Source organism: Garra rufa, chromosome 18, assembly GCF_049309525.1.
Source record: "Garra rufa chromosome 18, GarRuf1.0, whole genome shotgun sequence".
NCBI lineage: Eukaryota > Metazoa > Chordata > Actinopteri > Cypriniformes > Cyprinidae > Garra > Garra rufa.
In genome coordinates, this window is record NC_133378.1 from 38,204,390 (window position 1) to 38,216,852 (window position 12,463).

The 12,463-nt window shown below is 35.2% G+C and overlaps 1 protein-coding gene across 1 annotated transcript in view; it reads left to right on the forward strand.

The window, feature by feature from the left end:
- Window positions 1-12,463, forward strand: part of scube3 (signal peptide, CUB domain, EGF-like 3) — a 169,673-nt gene that overhangs the window by 47,679 nt on the left and 109,531 nt on the right. The window contains exons 2-3 of the mRNA XM_073822994.1: window positions 4,057-4,179; window positions 11,613-11,738. Of these exons, the coding sequence (XP_073679095.1) occupies window positions 4,057-4,179; window positions 11,613-11,738 (249 nt within the window). The remainder of the gene's footprint in view (window positions 1-4,056; window positions 4,180-11,612; window positions 11,739-12,463) is intronic.

Here is a 12,463-nt window from a genome sequence, read left to right on the forward strand (position 1 = left end):
GGCTGTTTTTCAATGTTATTAAGGGAAAGGGTGAAGCTGATTGGTTGGTTCTGGTCACATGACCTGCGCTGCGCTTGTGGCATTCTGAAAAGTTGAGATGTATTAACTGGATGCGATGCGGACGCGCCTGGAAAAAATGAGTGCGTAGCACCGTGTCCGCGTCGCTTCCATTATGAGCGCGCATATCGCGCGTCTACATGTGAAACAACGAACTTGAGCGCGCATGTGAACGGCCCCTAATGGAATAATCTCCCGATCAAACTCTGCTTCCCAAAAGCTATAAACTGCCTCCAGAACCCAGTTAAGGTACAAAAATCTATTCAACAAAAATAGTGATGCAGTGAAGTCTTTTTTCACCCAGCCGAGTCTTCTCTGTTGCTGTGTGTAGCAGCCTGTGTCAGTCACCTCTTTTAACCCCACCCCCCGACTCCCGAATGTCACTCACTCACTCGTGCGGGCATGCACTGACTGCAGTCTCATGAGGAAACGCAGCTTTTTAAAATAAAGTTTTTCTTGTTCCCGAATACAATTTTTTTTTAAGTATTTGTTCGAAATAAGTATTCGTAAAAAACACGCTATTTGTGCCTTTCGAAATACCGTATTCGGGTTCGGCTCCACCCCTAATTTGCATCAATGCTGAGATGCAAAAAATGGTGTGTCCAAGCGGATTGCCATATTTGATGTTGTGGATGCCAAATTTCATTGATCCTTGGATGTGTCGTTTCTAAACTGAATTTAAACAATGACATTTTAGTGCTTTATATAATGGAATAATGACTTGAATTTCAGTCTGTTCTTTACACAAACATATGGAAGCCTGTTTCTGCCACTAAATAAATAATAAAAAGGTAATTGCAACTTTTTTATCTCTCAATTCTCACAATTCTGACTTTTATTTCAGAGTTGCATGATATAAACTAGCAATGTTTCTCCTCCAGTTGCAAGAAAAAGGTGAGAATTGCATGTTTATACCTCACAATTATGACTGTCTTTCAATTGTGAGGTTATATACCATTTATGTTTTACAATTTTAAGAAAATAGGTCAGAATTGCAGTATTTAAACCCTCAATTGTGAGAATTGCATGTTTATGTCTCGCAGTTATGACTTTTTATGACATTTCAGACTTTATAATTTGCAAATGCAAGAAATAAAGTCATAATTGCAAGAAAAAATGGCAGTCTGACCTTTTCTTGCAGTTGTACATTTCTGACTCTATAACTATCAATTTTGAGAAGAAAACTCACAATTCTGACTTTATAACTGGCAATTGCAAGTTTATATCTCGCAATTTTGAGAAATAAGTCAGAGTTGCAAGATCTAAACTCTCAATTGCGAGACTTGCGAGAATTCCCAATTACCTTATTTATTTTTTATTCATTAGGAGAAACAGGCATTCATTCAAAGCTCTCACGTGGATTAAAAATACTGTCATCTCTGGGTTGATGGTTTATTTAGAAGCTTGTGGGTATAATGTTCAGCAACTGCATGTAAAAAAATATCTAAATTCCTCTTTTTCTGTTTGTGTTAAAGTTAGAAAGCATTTGGAATGACTTGAGGTTGAGTAAATGATGACAGAAATTTCATTTTTGGGTCTTCATGACTGGGCATTTGGACAAATGGGTTTCTGACTTTAAATGTTGTTAAATACGTAATTTTCCTTGCTTCCACTGGTCTCTGTGTGAGATCTGATGAATGGTGTGTTTTATAGTATTAGGGCTCTTAAGGAAAAGGACCTATTTGTCTTCTTTCCTCCGCAGCGGGGAGACACTTCAGTAATGAACAAGCACTCTGGGTGCTGTACTAAACTCCTAAAAGCTTTGTATTGTAAACAGCATGTGAGTAATTTAATGACTAATGCCACCATAAAGAATGTCCACCACTTTCCTGCAGCATCAGCAGAGAGATTCCCGCATTTGTAATGAAGAAGTGAAGGACGTCTGTGGATTCTAGAGTGAAAACTAAGGTTCCAGCTTGATTAGATGTCGGTTCGAGTGTTGGCCGACAAGTGTTTAAATGAAACGGTTGTCGTTACTTACCAGCAGGGTTGAGGAGGCTCTGTGGAAACTGGCTTGGGATTGTTGGAGCTCTAACCCTGTAATAAGCTCTAGCCTCCTGCTTTGATGGGCATCTGTTTCCCTCACAGCAGCGAGACAGAACTGTACTGTGTAGACAGATTTGACTGTTCAAACCGTGTGGAATCACATTTTTTTACAGCCAAAGCCAAACAGTTGTGTAGTTATTTTGATTTTGCACAACACACCCTCATGTTCAACACATACTTGCCAAAGAGCTCTTAGAATTTACTGCATAATTTGATTTATGGCTGGGCGGTTTGACTTGGGCCTGTAAGAAACCACTTAATAACCATCCAGAGCACCCTAGCAACCACTCAGAACACGTTAGCAACTGCATAGAAATGCACTGGAAACTACTCGGACACCTTAACAACTGCATAATAATGATGGAGTGATGGAGATTTACTACTGTGATGGAGATTTACTACTAATCAAAGTACCGGCTTCATTGACTAAATGCGCCTCACAACATCGTGCGATTAATCGTGCAACCCTACTGGCAACCACTCAAAACACCTTAGCAGCTCCGTGGCAACCATTTAGAACACTTTACTAGTCACATAGCAACACCTTGGCAACCACTCAAAACATCTTAGCAGCTGCTTCGCAACACCCTGCCAACCACCCAAACACCTTAGCAGCTGCCTGGCAACCATTTAGAACACCTTACCAGTCGCATAGCAACACCCTGCCAACCACTCAAACACCTTAGCAGCTGCCTGGCAACCATTTAGAACACCTTACCAGTCGCATAGCAACACCCTGGCAACCACTCAAAACACCTTAGCAGCTCCGTGGCAACCACTTAGAACACATTTCTAGTCACATAGCAACACCTTGGCAACCACTCAAAACATCTTAGCAGCTGCTTCGCAACACCCTGCCAACCACCCAAACACCTTAGCAGCTGCCTGGCAACCATTTAGAACACCTTACCAGTCGCATAGCAACACCCTGCCAACCACTCAAACACCTTAGCAGCTGCCTGGCAACCATTTAGAACACCTTACCAGTCGCATAGCAACACCCTGGCAACCACTCAAAACACCTTAGCAGCTCTGTGGCAACCATTTAGAACACATTTCTAGTCACATAGCAACACCTTGGCAACCACTTAAAACATCATAGCAGCTGCTTCACAACACCCTGGCAACCAAACACCTCAAACACCTTAGCAGCTCCCTCGCAACCATTTAGAACACTTTACATAGCAACACCCTGGCAACCACTGAAATCATCTTAGCAGCTGTATAGCAACACCCTGGCAACCACTTAAAACACATTAGCAGCTCCCTGGCAACCACTTAAAACACCTTAGCAGCTCCCTGGCAACCATTTAGAACACCTAACCAGTCGCATAGCAACACCCTGGCAACCACTGAAATCATCTTAGCAGCTGTATAGCAACACCCTGGCAACCACTTAAAACACATTAGCAGCTCCCTGGCAACCACTTAAAACACCTTAGCAGCTCCCTGGCAACCATTTAGAACACCTAACCAGTCGCATAGCAACACCCTGGCAACCACTCAAAAACATTTAAGCAACTCCCTGGCAACCATTTAGAAAACTTTTTGTTATGTAACTATGACAACCTGGTTGACCTTTATCAGGACAGAAAGTATTTTTTTTGTCAGGCTACAGCGATACGCAGCAGCAGCAGCTCGACTGCAGGAAATGCCAGAGCGCTGCTGAAGGATCCTAATGTTGAGTTTGGCTTTGCTCCCAGAGGTCACAGCAATATGAGATGCTGAAGGCCTCGCAATCACGTCTGAACCGGGATCAGCTCTGCCTGTTCGTCGTCGTCTCTCCTCCTCTGACCAGGTTTTGGGTGGAATTGTGAAAATGAATTTGCTCTGCCATGCTGGATCAGCAGTTTTTCGCTTGACTGTTCCTATTTACTCGCCCGAGGCGGAAACATGTGTTGGTTTTTCTGCAAATAGTGACTCGAAGCCTCTTGATTTCCTTTCTCTCGGCAGATGTGGACGAGTGCGCCGAGGCCCTGGACAGCTGCAGTATGGATGCCATCTGTCAGAACACCCTCAAGTCATACAAATGCATCTGCAAATCAGGATACAAGGGCGACGGGAAACACTGTGAAGGTGAGAAACGCTTACTAAGAGGTGAAGATGCAAAAACATGCAAGACAGATGAGGTCAGAATAAAGAGACAAACACTTGATTCCTTATCTAAGCAGTGTTGGGTATAATGCACTGCCAACTTTTAAGAGTATTAATCTTAATTTTTTTGTGATTTAAAATTATAGTTACTTCTTAAGTAACTGCATTAAAGACTGTCAAACAAATCTATATCCACCTTATGGATGTGAGACTTCTGGCTGATTAGCTGCTATAGGGAAATAACAACGTGAAAACGTGAAGTGTTTACACTACAAACCAGTGTGTTCATAATTAGGATAATACATTAAAATAATTCATTTTTAATCTACTATAAAAAGATTGTTAAACTCAAATGTAGTTTTTTTCTGCCACAATAATTAATTATCTTAAATAGCATATCCTAATTAATAAAATTTGTATAAATTGATGGAAAGTACAAATTCTGGATTAAATTTCTATTTCTTACCCCACTAGAAAACTGTTCCTCTTTTGTTTTCCAAGTACAAATCTAGCCAAACGTGAGGTTTATACCATGAAAAAACAATTTGCCAGTGGGGAAAGAAAAATAAACGTGATTGAAATCTTAATATCTTACGCTTCTCAAACACATTTATCTTGTTTAGGCATGGTCAGATATTTTTTTCTTGGAAACAAGACAGAATTACTGATTAAGAAACGGTTGTTTTTGCCATGTAGTCTATAATAAGATCACTCTGGTCGATACTCTGTGTCTGTGTGTGTTCAGACGCTTCAAGGTTTTCTTCTCCATGTCTTATTTCTGCAGTTCCTTGGCTTCATTTTCAGACTTACCTGAGGGAAGGGAAATAGGTGTTCAAATGCGAGATTAAAAAGATGACAGACTCAATTCTTTATCCTTCGGAGGTGAAATAGAGCATGAAATATCTTACACGTTACTGATAACTTGGACTTGGCCTGGTAATTACATTGCAATCCCAATCACATCAATACAGGGCCAGAAATTCATTTTTCCATTTCTGTTTACGGAATAGATTTTTACCTTCATGAGGGCAACTTTTTATAATTACTCTATTACATGTATTTTTGTGGTCTTTTATGTCAAATATTTAATTTGAATGAGGTACTTCAATCAATCAAATTGCTCTAGACTGTTACCTATAAGCATCTGAAATAGCATTATGTTTAATGCGGCTCACAGTTGGCATACATGCGTTTACGCAACAATTGCATACAGTTGTATGATTCTTAATACTGTGTTGTTACCTGAATGATCCACAGCTGTTTTTTTGTTTAGTGATAATTGTTTATGAGTCCCTTGTTTGTCCTGAACAGTTAAACTGTTCACTGTTTTTCAGAAAAATCCTTCGGGTCCCACAGATTCTTTGGTTTTCTAGCATTTTTGTGTGTTTGAACCCTTTCCAACAATGACTGTATGATTTTGAGATCCATCTTTTCACACTGAGGACAACTGAGGGACTCATATGCAACTATTACAGAAGGTTCAAATGCTCACTGATGCTCCAGAAGGAAACACAATTCATTAAAACTGGGGGGTGAAAACTTTTTGAATTTGAAGATCAGGGTAAATTTAACTTATTTTGTCTTCTGAGAAGCATGTAACTATCTTCTGTAGTCTCTGACGGGCAGTACTAAATGAAAAAAATATGATATTTAGGCAAAATAAGAAAAATGTACACATCTCCATTCTGTTCAAAAGTTTTCACCCTTGGCTCTTAATGCATCTTTTTTCCTTCTGGAGCATCAGTGAGCGTTTGAACCTTCTGTAATAGTTGCATGTGAGTCCCTCAGTTGTCCTCAGTGTGAAAAGATGGATCCCAAAATCATACAGTCATTGTCGGAAAGGGTTCAAATACACAAAAAAGCTGGAAAACCAAAAACATTGTGGGACCTGAAGGACTTTTCTGAAGAAAAACAAACAAAAAAACAGCTGTGGATCATTCAGGTAACAACACAGTATTAGGAATCAAGTGTATGTGAACATTTGAACAGGGTCATTTTTATAAATTCCCTATTATTTTGCTAATATAATTAACATTTTGCAGATTCTGAAAGGGGGATGTAAACTTTTTAACCTCAACTGCAAGTTGGCAAAACTAAAAATAAATAAATTAAAAATTGAATTAAGGTGATATATGATGTTTTTTTTTTTTTACAATTAATTTTAGCATTTCGTTTTAATGCTATGCAATTAAATTTAAGTTTGTCTAAATTAAAAGAAACAAGTCTGTTAAACTAAATACTCATAAAAGTTCATTTGATTGAACTAATTTAGGTTTGCCCTGCTCAAACCAATTAATTGTTTTGAGATTACTTGATTACTTATAATCTGTTACTGATTTCAAATCACATGACAAAAAGTGTCTTTAGTAATGTAATTGACTGTAACTGAGTACTTTTAGATTACTTTTGACCTAACACGTTATATTGATTTCATCTAAATGCCTCTGATTAGCCGTTGCATATGGTTTTGAGATGCATCTTTTCACTAAATGAAAAAATATGATATTTAGCCAAAATAAGAAAAATGTACACATCTCTATTCTGTTCAAAAGTTTTCACCCCCAAGATTTTAATGCATCTTGTTTCCTTCTGGAGCATCAGTGAGCGTTTGAACCTTCTGTAATAGTTGCATATTAGTCCTTCAGTTGTCCTCAGTGTGAAAAGATGCATCTCAAAACCATACAGTCATTGTTGGAAAGGGTTCAAATACACTAAAAATGCTGAAAAATGCAGTTTCCGCTAAATTTAAGTTTGTCTAAATTTAAAAAAAAAAAACTAGTTAAACTCAAAACATAGAAATAATTTACTTTTTCAAGCTCTGAATATTCATAAAAGTTTTATTTTTATTTAACTAATTTAGGTTTTCCCTGCTCAAACCAATTCATTATTTTGAGCGTTATGGTTTACAGTGCATGAAAAACTAAATATATATAGAAGCAGCGCCGGGTAGATTACTTGCAAATTGTAATCCGTTACTGACTTCAAATTACATGACAAAAATGTAATTGATTACATTACATATTTATGGTAATCAGTACTTTTTGATTACTTTTGGATTACGTTTGATTTAATCTAAATGCCTCTGATTGGCCGTTGGATTCATAAACTTCCATTTCATTTTGGCTTTCACTTTAATCACCATAATAGACTTAGTTTAATAGTGCAGGGGCATTTTTTTGCACGTTTGTCATTGCAGAAAGATAAAGTCATGTCTTGTTTTCTCGCGGCCATTTGCCTTTAGGGGAGGTTTTTGCAGCTCAATTGCATTTGGAGAGGTGTATGCTGCTTTTGGAGCCACTTAGCCGATGTGATCCTTTCTGGATACAAACATCCTAAGCCCAGGCAAAACACTGGAAAGTGAATGGGTTCTGGAATGTTTGCGCTGCGTTAAAACGGCACTCCTGACTGAACCGGGATCAGTGGCGTAAAGCCCTTGATATGGTGTGGAAACACAAATGTGCGCTGGGGAGATATGAGCATCGCTGTTCAAATATACTTCTCCACGTGCTGAATTTCTGCGCACACTGAAAGACAAGCACCAGAACCGGATCCTAATCCCCTGAAAGCTATTGCAAAACTCTTGATAGCTATTTGCTACAAATAACGTGGGTTTGGGGTAAATAACAGGCCTGAGCCTTGAGAAAGCAGAGCTCGCCTGTTTGGCTGGTCACACTTCATAACTAGCTTAACCGGCGAGGCTTTTATGTCTTGATTTCTTTTTATATTAATGTTTAGGAACAATTTATAGACCTTCAAAACTAATTTCATGCATTTAAGCATAACGCTTCAGATCAAAAGGTTTTTGAGATCGTGAGAAACTAAATGCTGTCAAATATGTGCAAAATTTTGACTGGTTTGTAAATATAATAATAACGATAATTACATCCAAATGAATGCATTTTTGCTTTTAGCTTAAAAATGCATTAAAATATTATACAAGATATACTATTTTATAATATTAATATTTAGCTTTAAAGCTTTAAAGCAAATAAATTTTTCACACATATTCAATATACAATATTCAATATTAGAATTATAAAAATACATAAAAATATTTTGCAAGATTTATACTATTTTATAATATAATTAAAATATTTTATAAAAATATAAAATATTTTAATGTCACAATTACTTGCTTTTCGTTTATTTGTTAATTATAAATGTTAATTAATTTATCACACTGGAGGACAATGTACAAATATTCAATTTTGTCTCTTAATAAAATATAAAAATAATAATATAAATAAAAATATAAACATAAATTTAATATTATATAATATTTCAATAAAATACTTGAACGTCATCATTACTTGATTTTAACTTTTTTAGATTTCATTTTAATTGTCCTGCAGTGTGACAGTTTAATATTACACAAATGTAAATTATAGTTTTGTATAATATATTTTTGTCTCTCAGTCTCAATAATAAAAACCTGCAAAAAGAAGAAAATAAAAAATAATAAATACAAATTTCTCTAATATATTGTCTCTCAAAAAAATAATGAACCTGCAAAAAAATACAATAAATATATAATGTTTGTCTCTCAATAAAAAACAGCAAAAACAACTACAAAAATATCTATAATTTATATAAATATATAAATAAATATACATGTAATGTTTTGTCTCTCAATAATGAAACCTGCAAAAAATAAATAAATAAATATATATATAATGTTTTCTCTTAATAATAAAACCTGCAAAAAAGCAAGAAATAAATAAATCAAAACAAAAAATATTCTATAATATATTGTCTCAGCTGCAAAAAAAAAAAAATATATATATATATATATATATATAATGTATATAAATATACAAATAAACATATATAAGTAAAGTTTTGTCAATAATACAAAAAAATGCAAATAAAAAAAATTCTATAATATATAAATATTCAATAATAATAAATATAAAAAATGTATATTATAAAATATTTTAAAGTTAATGTTTTTTGTTATTTATGTGCATTCTTGCAGGTTGTTTAAATTGTTATGCTGTGTGACAAATTAATTTTAAATATATATTATATGCATAAATATTGCATTTTGTCTCTTAATAAATATTAAATAAGTAAATACAAGACAATAAAATGTCATTTTACATGAGTATATATTACTGATAGACACTGCTGTCTAAATTATGTCATTCCTAAACCATCCTTAACGATAAATTATTGGTCTTTACAGCAGAGTCTATCCATGAAGACAGTTCAAGATGTTTTCATTTTCATTTTGCATCGTTCGGTCTATTTGTACACTGTAGAGTCCATCATCTGAGTCTTAATAGGCTATTTATTATGTCTCTTGGATGCAGAATGAATGTTTATTCCCCATCCGCAATCATCTCAGCCTGAAACCAATGACCCGTAAACAATACGACCATAATGAATAGTGCAAAATGCTTTTTTTCCTCCACTTCTCAAAATTGCCTGTGCCGTAGTTCGTTCGGCCTCATATGGAGACGCATTAGCCGAGGTAAAACGCCTTGTAATTCGCTGGAGAGAAGCTGGTGCAGAACGGAAATAAAAAGCAAAAGTGCAAAGACTTTGTACTGTGTTGGAGGTGGGATAAAAAGCATTCAGGAAAAAAGACAAATAAAGCGCTGTACTCCAGACAGCAAGCGTCTCTCTCAAAACTCACTGAGCCCCGACGACTACAAAGCGGAGCAGAGGAGTCTGGGTAATTAGTGCTCAATTGGGCGTCAAATGAGAGGGGATGGCCTGCGTCCCCCTCCACAGACTTCCACTTCTTTCTCCGGCTCCGAGATGTTTATTCAGCTGCTCTCGCCGTCCAAACATACGGCATAATTCACTATAATCACCGCAGTTACTGGCACACAGAAGCTCATATTGAGTAAAATAAATTAATTAGGAACGAATTAAAGATGTTTGAGCGATGCGTGTTAAGGAGTCAGGGTTTTATCAGCAAAAAGGTCGTAATTTACTTTTTCAAGGTATGTAGAAGTAAAGCTGTTTTGCTGCCGTAGCTTTAAGACTTATGTTAATGACCTGCATAGTGATTGGCCAACGCTCATGTTCTTGTAGGATGGGCAAATGTTGTTGAATACTGATTAGGTGTTGATTTGTAAAAGTGGGCTGTCATATGTTAATGAGCTCTTGGTTGTGTTTATAACTGAGAGCATTTCTTGCATACTTTTCAATATGTATAAAATTGATTATATAATATGACTTTGTAAAATAATGGAAAGTGAAATATTTTATTATATATATATATAATTAATAAAATATTTAATATTGTATTAATTATATATTATATAATAACATGAGTGTATATAAGTATGAGTTTATTTTAATATACGTTTATTTTGTATGATTTTTTTATGAAATGTGATATTTGTACATTGAAAAATTTCTGATATTATATCAAATTTAATACATTTAAATGTCATAAATGTCAAAATAAATTTCCTAGTAATGTCATAATGTATGAAATTTATTATATGAAATTTTAAAAATAATGGAAAGTGACGTATGTGTATAGATAAAATCTATTAATATTAAGTAATGTGTGTGTGTGTATATATATATATATATATATATATATATATTATTAATCATAATAATAATAATGTGTATATATGTATGTTAATATTTTTATGATAGACAAAATGTGACATTTTCTGAAAGCGAAATTTTATATATATATATATATATATATATATATATATATATATATATATATATATATATATAATAACAATAATAATGTTTATATGTTTATTTTTTATGACATCTGTACACTGAATAATTTATATGAAATATGAATTTGGTAAAATAATACATTAAAATATATGAATAAATGTCATAATGTCATGATAAATGTAAGAAATGTATTATATTATATACAGTGTCATCACATTTTTCTGAAAAGGATATATAGAGAGAAAGAGAGAGAGAGAAAAAAAAGAAAATATTATTAGAAATAGTATATATTGACAATATATATATGCTGAATTTTTTAAATCAAAAATCTGTAATATTATGAAATATTATTGTCATTTAAATGAACTGTTATCTGTTTGAATATATATTAAAATATAATTTATTCCTGTGATCAAAGCTGCATTTTCAGCATCATTACTCCAGTCTTCAGTGTCACATGATCCTTCAGAAATCATTCTAATATTCTGATTTCCTGCTCAAAAAGCATATCTGATTATTACCAATGGTAAAAACAGTTGTCCTAAAACAGTTGCTGCTTCATATTTTGTGGATAATATAAAACATTTAATTATTTGCTAAATGGAAAGTAAAAAAAAAAACAGCATTTATTTGAAATAGAAGTCTTTTGATCAATTTAATGCATTCTCACTGTGTCCCCAAACATTTTGGCTTCAAAACAGCAACGATTATCCATGACATAAACCCTTTAACGTTGGATATGCTCATTCTTGCAGATATCGATGAGTGTGCCAGTGAATACAACGGGGGATGCGTTCACGAGTGCATCAACATCCCCGGAAACTACAGATGCACGTGCTACGACGGATTTCGCTTGGCCAACGACGGACACAACTGCCTGGGTAAGTCATTGTTTCTTTACATATAGGACAACATTTCTGTAAAACATCCAAAAATGATCTGAGTCCTCCAAGACAAACAATCATTATTGCTGAAACCCAACTTATATGGTTAATATTCAGGCGTGTCTAATCAAACCAAAACGCAGTCACTCTATCCTCCGTGTCAAAACCAAGCGGTTTACGCGGTTAACCGATAGAAGAGAGCGATAAATCTGTCAGATTTGGTCTCTGACTGCTGAGCACACGGTTCTGTGGTATTAATTGTATTTTCAGACGGCGTGAGCTCACTTTTTTGACATTCGGTGGCTCGTATGCCCAGCCGTTCCAGGTCAGTTAAATCAATCTGAGGGGAGTGTGTGTGTGGTGTGTGTGTGTGTGTGTGTGTGTGTGTACGGGTGCGTTTGTGTGGGAGATTTACATCGGGTTACAGTCTTATACTGACCTCGGCTCTTTAACTCAAAACAGATGTTCCGGCGCGTCGAACAATCAGCCCAATGAAGATGTGAAATTGCTGCTTTGCTGTGATCGGTGGGTTTGCGCTGAGTGTTTGTGTGGGTTTTAGCAGGAGCAACTGCTATTTCAGCCCTTCGTGGACAGTTAAAGATCCCGTCTGGCATTTTTAGAAACACATTTTCACATATTGAGGTTTTGGCTGGCAGAGTTCGAAGCATTTTGATTGTTATCCAAATTAGAGTTGGGCGAAATGCTGAATTTGAGAACCGACT